The 11,939-nt window shown below is 62.5% G+C and overlaps 1 protein-coding gene across 1 annotated transcript; it reads left to right on the top strand.

The window, feature by feature from the left end:
- Positions 1 to 1,720: 1,720 nt before the first annotated feature.
- On the top strand, positions 1,721 to 10,536 carry GABRD (gamma-aminobutyric acid type A receptor subunit delta). Its single transcript, XM_049618946.1, is given in 10 exon segments — positions 1,721 to 1,788; positions 6,439 to 6,551; positions 6,848 to 6,915; positions 7,011 to 7,231; positions 7,974 to 8,056; positions 8,498 to 8,635; positions 9,317 to 9,472; positions 9,707 to 9,918; positions 10,236 to 10,403; positions 10,405 to 10,536. Coding segments are annotated over 10 exon segments (1,359 nt in total).
- The last annotated feature ends 1,403 nt before the right edge of the window (positions 10,537 to 11,939 follow it).

Here is an 11,939-nt window from a genome sequence, read left to right as displayed (position 1 = left end):
CTCAAATACAGAAAGGGGTGTGTGGGTGAGCCCCGCCTGGCTGCCTGACCAGCACAGAGATCAAAGCTTGGGACTGAAAGGCAGAAACCCCGAGCAGCAAAGGTGCTGCTGACCGGGCTCATTTTGCTGGCTTTTGGAAACTCTGAGCCTGTGTCCTTTCCTACATTTATTAAGCCCTTGTTATGTGCCAGAGGCTTAGACGTGAGGGGTTCTGTGAGGAAACAAGCAGATAAGATCCCTGTTCCGGTGGGGGAGTCATAACAGTGCCAGTGGGTGCTCACAGCCCGTGCTCCGTGCCAGGCTGTCCTCTGGACACTTTGTGAGGGATGAACTCCTTACTCTCCCAAAACGTGTGCAGAAGGACCCCCAGGAATGAGGCCAGGAGGCCCCAAGGCTTGTCCAGAGCACACGCACATATGTGCAGCGTGTGATCATTCTGGGATCAGTGCTTCCATACCCAAAGAGGGCTGGCACAGCCCTGCAGGGAGGCGTTCACGCTGAGAACTGACTGGCTCTCTTAGGGCCCGTTCCTGGCTTCAGGATAGAAAGCTGGGAACCAGCCCCATCCTTGGACACTTGGCACTCAAGACTGTGCTGGAAATTCCCAGCAGCAAAGCCCTTTCTCCCTGCCCCTTTCTGGCCAGCGTCTGCAGTCATGGGAGCAGACTTAATGCCCTCCGGGACAAGTTTGTCCGTTCTTAGTGTTTGCATGGGAATTCACTCTCTGTTGTCAGCTGATATGGAGTCCAGAAGTGAATAAATGAGACCCAACAGAGATTAAAGTTTGTGATGTCTTTTGAGGGGAATTGCGCACAACTTCTGTTGGAAAGAATTAAAATAGAGAATGCTTAGGGCCTTGACTTCCTCAGCGCTTCGCGGGCCGCAGAGGGCAGATGTCACCTTCCTTACAGCCCAGCCATCTGCAGTGCCCTTCCAGAGGCGGGCACAGGTGTGACGGAGCCTGACCAGGCGGGACAGAGAAGTCGCTGCATCCTGTGACCAGGACCTCAGCCAGAGGAGCAGCCGCACTGCCCCCCACCCCCCCACTTCCCTCCCCGTCAGGCCGACCCAGTGGGGGCAGTGGTCGCTCGGGCTCTGGCTCTGCTGCGAGTGTGAGGGGCTTGGAAGGAGCTGCGGGTTGGAGGGCGGGGGTCTCTCCCAGTAGCCGGTAAGGCGCAGGAACGCTAGCCCCCTCCCGGCACCCGCCAAGTCTCCGGGACCTGTGACCCCCACGAACAGCCCCGGGACGAGGTTCACCGCGCCCGTCTGTCTGCAGGCGCCTGGCCAGGCAGCGGGAGGCTGCGACCAAGCGGGTCGTGGGCCTGGGTCGCCTCCCTGGCAGCGGTGGTGCGACGGGGAGTGCGGGACCCCCCCTCCCCGGGCCCGGAGCGCGGCCCGCCAGGGAGGGGGGCGCGGCCAGGCCGGGCGGGAGCCCGAGGCGGGGCAGGGCTGCGTGGCCCAGGGGCGGGGAGGAATCGGCGCGGCTCCCAAGTGCGGCGGGGGCGCGGCGGCGGGTGGGGGCGGACGGGCGGGGCGGCCCGGTTCGGGGCGGGGCGGGCTCCGGGCTCCGCGCTCGGTCCGCCCTCGCGCCCGCGCCGCGCGCCCTCCCCGCTCCCCGCCCCGCCTGTGCCGCTGCCGCGGCCGCCGGGAAGAACTTCGCGAGCGCCCGCGACCGGCCGGACCCCGGCGCCGCCCCCGGTCCCCGCCGAGCGCCGAGGCCATGGACGCGCTGGCCTGGCTGCTGCCCCCGCTCCTGATGCTCTGCGCGCAGCAGCACCGCGGCGCCAGGTGAGCGAGCCGGGTCCGCGCGGCGCCCGGGGCCGCCCTCGGTCTTCCTCCCCGCCCCCACCCCGTCTACCCCCGTCTTCACCTCCCCCGTCGACTCCAGTCTTCGTCCCCCCTCTCCCCGCGAGCACCCCACCCCCACCCCATGTCCCCCGCGGGCCCCTAGCTCCGGACTCACCGCTGCCCTTGGGGCCGCCCCCGGGTGCTGTCCGCCGTCCCGGTGCTGAACCGGCGCCGCCGAGCTGCGCGCGGACGTGGGAGCCGCTCCCAATTCCCGCCCCCCACCCCACCCCCCCCCGGCCCCGGTGCCTGGGCTCGCGTGGGGTCCTCGGCCCCAGCGGCACCTGGCCGGTCCCTGGCTGCTGGTGCCCCTCCAGGCGCGGGCTGAGCGCTCGGCGCGGCACGAGCTGCAGGGAGGAAGACAGGAACCATCCCGCGGACACGGGGGAGGAGGCTCCCCTTCCCCATGGGAGCCGAGCTGCACAGACACGCTTCCGCTGCAGCCCGCAGGGCTGGGGGGACGGCATGAGGGCTGTGTGTGGTCGCTAGAAAGTTCGGGCCCAGGACGCTGTGGAGTCTCCTTCCAGGGGCCATTTCAAATGGCAGCCACTCAACTCTGGAGCATGCAGGTGGGAAGGAGCGAGCTGCCCCTGGGGGTGGGGGGCGGTGAGGGGGTGGAGGACAGAGAAGACTCAGGATTTCTAACTGCTGGGGGAGGGGAGGAGGGCTCTGTCTCCCCAAGGAAGGAAAAGGCTAAGAAGGAGGGTCCCCATGGATTGTGGCTTCCTCCCTTTGGCTTCTAGGGACCAGTAGGGTCCCCAACGTCTTCTCTGTTCTCTGGGGACTTGAAATGGGCTCCAGGTAGTCTGGCATCCCATGGCCATATGCCCGCCACCTTCCTGGGAGTTGTGAGGGCCCTTTTTGAAAATCATCTTAGTGCATGGGCTGCAGACAACCAGAGCAAATACAGCACACCCCTCTGCCCCCCCAGCATTCCGGACTTCTGGGCAATCAATTGCTGTCAAAGGCCTTAGAAACTGGAAACGGTTGACCATCAGCCTGTGTTTGGGCTGTAGGCACTCAGGCAGCATGTGACACGGAGGTGGGGGGATGTGGTCAGAATGTCCTTGTTTGTGGGGTGGGGGGCAGAGCCAGGAAGGTCTGAGTCTGGCCATAGGGTGGTCATCGTGCCGAAGGTCACAGGCAATGTTGATCTGCCCCTGTCCTCGGAAGGCTTCATTCTCTTATCCAGCTCCATGGCCCTTTTCCCTTTTCCTACTTCAAGGTAAGGGGAAGGGCAAAGCATTGAGGCGTGGCCGTGGATGTATGTGCTGGAGGCCTGGGATCAGCTGTTGGTCCAGCATAGCCACGTAGCTGTGATTCTGGAGTCCAAGCTGCTCTGAACCTCAAAGCCTCAGCCCAAGTTTGACACCAAAACTCATTTGGTGGCCAAGCCTGTTCCGCTCTGACGTGAAGCTCATTCACCCTACTTTTGGGACCTGTTTGTACTTTCCTGCTGGGAAATTCTCCAGACCACCCCCGCCCCCATCCCAAGTCCACATGTACATTATATCGCCTTTCTAAAAACTGAAACATCCTGGTCTCTGTCCCACATCTGGCTTGGAAGTGGGGGTAACGGGTGTGCCCGTCTGCCGTGCAGGAAGGCTGGAAGGCTGTGGCCCCGGCCGGAAGGAGAGCCTCTGGGCTTTGTGGGCCTTGGCGGGCGACCTTCAGACAGTGTAGTGCTGTCAATCTGGCACCTCCTCCCCTGCCAGCTTCCTATCCCTCCACCCTCCACTCCAGAAGCAGGTCAGCACCCTCCTTTCCCTCGGTCTCCGGGTCCTCACATCCGGAGTGGTAGGGGGACAGGAGATACCTGTCCTGGCTGCCGCTGCTCAGGTCACATCCTGGGCTTCCCAGCAGGAAAGTCTCGGTGGGTTAGAATAAATGTGCTGTGCAGCGTTTGTGGGTTGGGTCAAAGCTGTGCCTTCCCTGAGTCTGAAGACCCACTCATGTGGCAGGGGCCCGAGCTTGCCGGCTGCACCCTTGTGGGTGGCCCTCTGGACTGCTGGCACCTCCACCTCCCTGGAGAAGCTGTGTGTGTGGCTCCTGCTTTGCTAGCTCACCGTGCGACTGTCGTGCTGTTCCTCTTATCCTTGGTAACTGAGGGGCCAGCGTAGCTAGTGCTGCTCCGAGAGCAGAGTTGCCAGGGACTGTGGGCTTGTGTGTGCACGCTGGAAGGGTCCTTGCAGGGAACAGGGCCCCACCGCCTTGCTCAGCTGCACCCACCTTTCCTCTCTGGCCCCAGGGGCACGGACAAGTGACAAGGGTGGGCTTGTTTACTCAAGGGGCCAGTCGAGGGAGGGAGGCCTGATGGCGCCCAAGCAGCCGCTGCCAGTGTTTCATGGTGCCCACTTCACCCCAGGAGTTTGAGCATGTGTCTCTGAGTTTCTCTGTCTGCACAACGGGAGCCCCCACCCTAGGCCATCTTGGGTTTCAAGGCGACCAGATGAGGCAGAACCTCTCCCGCAAGGTGCCGATCAGAGGCACCACAACCTCCCCCACATAGGGTGTGTACCCCGTCCACTCCTTTACCTGCCCACCTAAACCGTGGGAGGAAAGCAGGGCTCTCCAGCACCCGGGCTAGCATTAGTACATCCTCCTTGGATGGCCCTCGACATCTCTTCACAGCTGGAAAAATGAACAGCCCCTGTGCTAGGTGAGGAGTGACACGGGGCAGGGAGTCCGTTCCCTTCACACCTTCTAGGGGTGGCAAAGTCTAGGAAATCCACTGGCATCCTGCCACTTCAAGGCGAACTTTGTGGCCGGGGGCTTACCTGTGGCCTTGCCTTGTGCCCGGGAGTGGGCATGGGACCCAGCTGAGGGAAGGGGCGCCTGCCTGTGCCACCACCCTGAGGCCGGGGACGGATGGTATGTCTCCCGACAGCCTTGTTCCCGGCAGGCGAGCCACTGCCGCAAGATGGCAGCTGGGCCAGTCCAAAAATAAAACCTAATTCGAGTCCCTTTACGTCTGATCGTTAGGGTGACCTCCATTTGCACTTTTCAGTGTGCTTTACTTGGGTCCAGGACTTCATTCAGTTCCTTCTTATACTTTGTTAGCAAATCACCGGCCCTACCCCCGCCCTGGACCAGACCGGGACGTGGCCTAGAGGCCCTAAGGTGGTCCTACGGGATAGGTCAGGGGTTTGTGAGTGTCCTTAGCCAGGGAGCTCCTGGTTCAAGTTTGACCTTCTTCCAAGGACCAGCGTGTGGGACAGAGGAGGGGCTGGGTGCCCAGCTGCTGGTGCTTCCCTAACCCAGGCAGCCTTCCAGGTGTTTGAGAACCCACCTGTGAGTACAGCGTCATTACAGATAACACAAGAGAGTTATTCTCGAATGCCCTCCTGAATGCCCCCCTCACTTCCTGCCTGACTGTGGATGGGCCTTGCCCTGTGGGCGGGAGGGGGTGGCTGTGTGACTTCCTGGGGCCTGCAGTAACAAGTGACCACAGGCTAGGGGGCTTAATAGACATTTATTCCTTCCCAGCTCTGGAGGCCAGAAGCCCAAGATCAAGTCCGAGGGCAGGGTTGATTCCTTCCGGAGGGTTCTGGGGGAGGATCCATTCCATGCTTCTCTCCAGCCCTTGGTGTCCCCTGGCTTGTGGCTGCATGTCTCTGGTCGCTGCCTCTGTTGTCACACATCCTTCTCCCTGTGCGTCTGCTTTCTCTTCTTATAAGGACACCACTCATTGGATTGAGGGCCACCCCAATCAAGCATGGTGTCATCTTAACTGATTATAGCCCAATTTCCAAATAAGGTCCCATTCTGAGGTTCTGGGTGGACGTGAGTTTTGGGTGACCCGGTTCACCCCAGGACAGGTAAGCACAAGGAGGGGCGGGTGGGTGGAGCTGCTGGGGGGCTTTGGTCAGTCTGGTGTGTACAGGACACAAGATGCCACGTGTGGAACGCCCCTGCAGCCCTGCCAGAGACGACCAGCACAGGCTGTCATTTGGACTAGTCTGCAGCCACTGGCACGGCCCCAGCCACTCTGGGGTCAGGCTAAGCCTCAGGAGCACATGACAACTGGGGATCACTGCCGCCAGTGCTGGGCCTGCCTGGAAAGGCACAGAGAGCGGGAGGTCGGCTCCAGCGTCCCCATGGGCCCTTAGCCTTGGCCTGGGTCAGGTGTGGGACCTCACCCATACCTCCTTCTCTCTGTTCTCACCTTCCTGGTCACGCAGCTCTTCTCCCAGGTCACCTCCTGCAGGACACTTTGCCATCAGAGGCTGAAAGGGGGGCCATGTGCCTTGTCAGGGTCCTCCAAGGCTCTTCATCCAGAGATCCCAGGGGCGGGGGCTCTGGGCTGGCCACCCTCCTCGAACCAGTTGTAGAGGGAGGCTGGGGACTCTGTGTGACCTGGAAGGCTCACTCAAGGCTAGGTGGGCCGGCGGAAGCTGAGCAGAGGCTGGTGGGTGAGGTGGAAGAGTCCTGGGGCTCCTCGTTTCTGGCAGGATTCACTGGGACTGGCCAGGTCCAGCCTGGAGGGACTCTCGCCGTGGTCTCCCCCGCCCACCCCTGGCTTAGGTGCCGAGGAAGGGAGCTGGGCTCCGTCCCTGGCACCCTGCCTGTGACCAGTGGGCCTTGCGTTTCCAGAGCAATGAATGATATTGGGGACTATGTTGGTTCCAATCTGGAGATATCCTGGCTTCCCAACCTGGATGGCTTGATAGAGGGCTATGCTCGCAACTTCCGGCCTGGCATTGGAGGTGAGGGCGGCCAGTGGGGGCACGGGGGAGTCTCCTGCGTCCGGCTGTGGGGGTGAGCCCTGCCGGCCCTGGGCTGGCTCCCTCGAGGGGTGCGTCTGTGGTCCCCAGGGCATGTGTCACACCTCGACGGTAGCCCCCCGCCCCCAGGAGACAGCTGGGAAGGTGGGTCTTCTCAGAAGGGTCTCGTGGCAGACTCTCTCCAACATGGTCTTCCCTGCAAAACCCTGGCTGACCCCTGTCCTGCCTGCCTGGGCTTGCACTGGGTGGGGAGCCTGGCTTCAGCCTCTTCCCTGCAGGGCCTCCTGTGAACGTGGCCCTCGCCATCGAGGTGGCCAGCATCGACCACATCTCGGAGGTGAACATGGTAGGTGCTGGTCAACCTCCACCCACGCCTGGCTGTGGGCCCCCACGAGAGGAGCGGGGCTGACGGCCAGTGGCCCTTCCCGCCTCCCACTGCAGGAATACACCATGACCGTGTTCCTGCACCAGAGCTGGCGGGACAGCAGGCTGGCCTACAACCACACCAACGAGACCCTGGGCCTGGACAGCCGCTTCGTGGACAAGCTGTGGCTCCCGGACACCTTCATTGTGAATGCCAAGTCCGCCTGGTTCCACGACGTGACCGTGGAGAACAAGCTTATCCGGCTGCAGCCTGACGGGGTGATCCTGTACAGCATCCGGTGAGCCCTGGACCGGCCCCCCCCAAGATGCTCAGACGGGAGCCGGATGGGTCGTCCGTCCTCTGGCGGCGCCCCACACCACCTAGTAATGGCAGCTGCAGAGGTGGCCGCGGGAAGAAGCCCACGGATGCAGCTCTGTGGCCAACACGGTGCTTTTTGGTTTTCACGTGGGGGTGAAATTCACATAACATGCAATTCACCATTTCAACGTGAAGGACCCAGTGGCATTTAGCACGTTCTCAGTGTTGTGCCAACATCCCGTCTGGCTCCAGAAGGTCTCATTCCCCAGGAAGGAGACCCCACGCCCATTAGTGCTCGCTCTCCATCCGTCCGCCCGCCCCACCGACCTCACCTTCCGGATAAAGTGAATCATACAGCGCGTGACCTTCTGTGTCTGCCTTCTGTCCTTTACCTAGCGCAGTGTCTTTGAGGGTCATGGTGTTTACCGGGATGTCATTTCTGTTTACGGCCGAGTAGCCTTCCGCCACATGGTATCCACTCATCCGTCCGTAGACACCGGACCGTTTCCACTTTTTTGGCTATTGTGTGTTGAGCTGTCGCGAACATACATGTGCATGTATGGATATGTGTTTTCTGACCTGTGTCTTTTAAAAACAGAGTTAGCGGCCAACATTTTAAAAACCAGGAGATTAAAAAAATCTGGGGGGCGGGGCAGGAGGACCTCAGGATTTCGGGAGCTGGCCTCGCTCCTGGAGGCCTCACCAGCATGTTGTCTGGGCAGAATCACCTCCACGGTGGCCTGCGACATGGACCTGGCCAAATACCCCATGGACGAGCAAGAGTGCATGCTGCATCTGGAGAGCTGTGAGTGCCCCTCCGGGGCCGGGCAGGGGGCTCTGCTCGGCAACTGTGCTGCGGGGGGAGAGGGGACTCGGGCCGCCAGGGACCTTTGCAGCCGGCCTGGCTCGGGGACAGGGAAGCGTCTGGGATAGGACCCGTGGAGCGAGGAGCCTGGGCTGAAGAGAAGGCAGAGAGGGAGCTGGAAGGCCTGGGCAGCCCGACCCTCTTCTCACGGGTCACAGACGGGTGTGCAGCCCAGACGAGGCATGTATTTGTGTCACCGAGCCAGCGTGACAGCCCCTGCGAGTCACCTAGAGATGGCGGCCTGCCCTTTGTCCAGCTCTCCTGGTCCTGTCTGCCGGCCGGAGGTTGGGCATGGCCACAAGCCTTCTCGACCCTGGCTGGGTGTCCTGTGCTGTCCCCTGTCCCCTGTGCCGGGGGACACCACCTGGGGCTCTCCTGCAGATGGCTACTCATCCGAGGACATCGTGTACTACTGGTCTGAGAACCAGGAGCAGATCCACGGGCTGAACAAGCTGCAGCTGGCCCAGTTCACCATCACCAGCTACCACTTTGCCACGGAGCTCATGAACTTCAAATCGGGTAACGCGGCTTCTCGCGGCCTCTTCTCGTGAGCCCGGCTCGTGGTCTCCTAGCACTTGTAACTAAGCCGTTAGTTGGCTCTGAGGACGCCCTGAGGGTGCCCCTGGAAAAGCACTGATGGGCACAGGCTGCACCTGACCGAGGGACTCAGGGCGCCACAGTGCGGATATGGGTCAGGCTTTCTCTGCCTTGTTCCTCGGTCCTTGGTTGCTTCCTGCAGGCTCTCAGTGCTTGCGGTTTGGGGGGGGGGGGACATGAAGGGTGTGGGGCTCACCTGGGGCTGCCTTTGTCCTGACCCCTCCTGCCCCTTCCCAGCTCCTACTGCCTGCTCATTGGTGCCAGCCAGCCCAGCTGGCTCTTTCCTTTCGCTTGGCTGGGCTCCAGGGAGGGCTGGAAGAGCTGGCCACACTCCGGGAGAGTGCCCTGGGCCCGTGCAGCACTGGGATCTTTCTCCTCTCCTGCCTCCGGGTGGCCCTGCCTCTCTCCCAGGACAAGGCCCAGGGCACAGGAGACTCCTGATCCATCAAGCTGTGTGGGGAAAGTGGGGAAGGCAGGGGTCTGAGGCTTGAAGTGGTGCTCCCCTCCGTGCCTGCCAAGCCCTCCTCTCCACCCGCACGCCCTGCCCCCCGGTGCCACAGTGTGTGGTGGGTCAGGTCCCAGCAGGGAGTGTTTCTCCTGCAGCTGGTCAGTTCCCTCGGCTCAGCCTGCATTTCCACCTCCGGAGGAATCGGGGCGTCTACATCATCCAGTCCTACATGCCCTCCATCCTCCTAGTTGCCATGTCCTGGGTCTCCTTCTGGATCAGCCAGGCAGCGGTGCCCGCCAGGGTGTCTCTAGGTACGGGGCCCTGACCTTTCCTCCGAGGGAGCTGGTGAAAGGGCAGGAGCCCAGAAGCAGGACGCCAACCCTGCTACCCATGAGCCCATGTTTTGCCTTCCAGCCCCTTGTTCCAAGCCAGTGGCCAGCCAGGCCTGGTCACAAGAGTCTGAATTTCGCTTGGGCTTGGGGCAGGGGTGGGGAGGGCAGGGAAGTGGCAGGGGCCCCAGCAATGGCACCACCCATTCCCGGCAGGCATTACCACGGTGCTGACCATGACCACACTGATGGTGAGTGCCCGCTCTTCCCTCCCGCGGGCCTCGGCCATCAAGGCGCTGGACGTGTACTTCTGGATCTGCTACGTCTTCGTGTTTGCTGCCTTGGTGGAGTATGCCTTTGCCCACTTCAATGCTGACTACCGGAAGAAGCAAAAGGCCAAGGTCAAGGCCACAGAGCAGAGAACAGAGGTGAGGTTGAGCCTGTGGGCGCTCTTGTGTTCAGCACCAAGGACAGCCCCCCCCCCCCCCCATGCCCTTCACACACACCCCCACCCCGCCACCGACACAGAGGGGCAGTGCTGGTGGGGCCACTCTTCCTGGGACCAACTCAGGACCCTCTGCCTACTGCTCTGGGGGGTTCGCTTGCAGCCCCCGGGCACAGGAGAGCAGGCCCTGCCTGCTGCTGCTCACAGCGACACTTGCTGAGGGACTCAGCCGTGGCCCGGGTGGGGGGTCCTGGAGCGGAGCCCGCCCTTGGCTCAGCCCTGCCCCGTCCCCCTATGCAGATGGACGTGAAGAATGCCATTGTGCTCTTCTCCCTGTCGGCCGCTGGCGTCACCCAGGAGCTGGCAGTGTCCCGCCGGCCCTGCCGCACGCCTGGGAACCTCATGGGCACCTACAGGTGTGTGGAGATGGAGACGGGGGAGGCCAAGAAGCGGGGCGGGCACCGCTCGGGGGGGCCAGGGAGGCCTCCGTGGGCTTTTCAAGCCCATCGACGCAGACACCATCGACATCTACGCCCGCGCAGTGTTCCCTGCTGCCTTCGTGGCCGTCAATGTCGTCTACTGGGCAGCCTACACCATGTGAGGCTGCAGGTACCTCTCCTGGATAGGCTGCTTCACCTATCCCGGAGCCCACGGCCACCGGGCAAAAGGCTCTCGGGTGGATCTGCCCCCTCTGCCTGTTTCGAAGGGGGCGTGACAACAGGCTGCGTGAAACAAGAGGAAAGCCTCGGCCTCCCTAAGTACCCCAGGCGCTGTCCCCACCGTCACCTGGAAGACCACCCGGGGCTCTCCCACGCACCTCTCCTGCAGACCCCCGGCCCAGCTCCCCCTTAGCGGCAGGGTCCACCTGACCCAAGGCTGAGCCAGGCAGGCTCGTGGCCTCTGGGAAGCTATGCATTTGACTCACAAAACAATCCTGATTCCAGGCACTTGCCCTGTGGGCTTGGGACCGGGTCACGGGAGGAGGCTGGGAGTGGGCGGTGCTACTTTCTTGGTAAAGTGGTGGAGAAGGGCGTCCACGGGCCTTTGGTCCCAGCATGAAATAAAACAAAGCGTTTGGCTGCTGGCTGCGTTCTCTGTTGCTGCGGCTGGGCCGTGGCCGCACCCTGGCTGCCCGGAGAGCTGTCCTGGAGCTGGGGGCTCCATGGGCTCGAGACAGAGGGGTTTGGAGCTGTGTCCCAGAGGCGAGCCATGTGGCCACGTCCTTGGGCCTTGGTGGGAGGGGCAGAGATGCAGGGTCCTGGAGAGAGGCTCGAGGAGTCACCCCCTCCCCCCTTGGTCTCTTGGTCCCGTGGCCAGGGTGCCATTACACTGCCTTCTCGGATGTGGCGATGGGTAAAAGGGGGCCACTGAGTCCCCAGTCCCCACCACGCACGTGGGGTGACACGGTTGCAAGCAGGGTGGTGGGAGTTGTTAGTCACTGGAGATCTGACAGGCAGCTCTTACTAAGGGTGTCCGGGTTTTCCGTGGCACCAAAGCAAGGTGAGCCTTCACACTCAGAGGAAACAGAAGCGGCAGTGAGAGGACCGGACCGCTCTGCGGTCGCTGTGGAGCCCGGGAAGCCGGCTCCCACGGACAAGGTCAGCCAGGTCCGTGCCGTGCTGTGGTCAAGGAGGCAGCCGGGCAACTGCCCTGCTGGCCCCGCGGCGCCCTCCTGGTGGGCCCCAGCCCGAGCCACCTCAAGGGGAGCATGACGATGACTCTGTGTGAATCAGACTTTGTGAATCGGGTGGTCCTACCATCCGCCTCCAGCCTGCACAAACTGCCCAGGGGTCTGCAGTGTCTCCAGGCCCTGGGGACGGGATGCTAGAGGACGCCCGCTCACAAAAGGGCTCAGTGGACCATAGAGGTCCAGGTGTTCCAGCACGGGGGTGCCGGGCAGCCGCTCCCAGAAGACCAAGGCTGCGTCCAAGGGCAAAGGAGGGGATTGGTCCATCTGCCCAAACCACAACCCGGCTTATCACCTCCACTTCCCCCGCCTCCACC

Source organism: Panthera uncia (genome assembly GCF_023721935.1).
Source record: "Panthera uncia isolate 11264 chromosome C1 unlocalized genomic scaffold, Puncia_PCG_1.0 HiC_scaffold_4, whole genome shotgun sequence".
Lineage (NCBI taxonomy): Eukaryota > Metazoa > Chordata > Mammalia > Carnivora > Felidae > Panthera > Panthera uncia.
The sequence above is the reverse complement of the archived record's forward strand: the minus strand, read 5'-3'. Positions and strand labels throughout refer to the sequence as shown.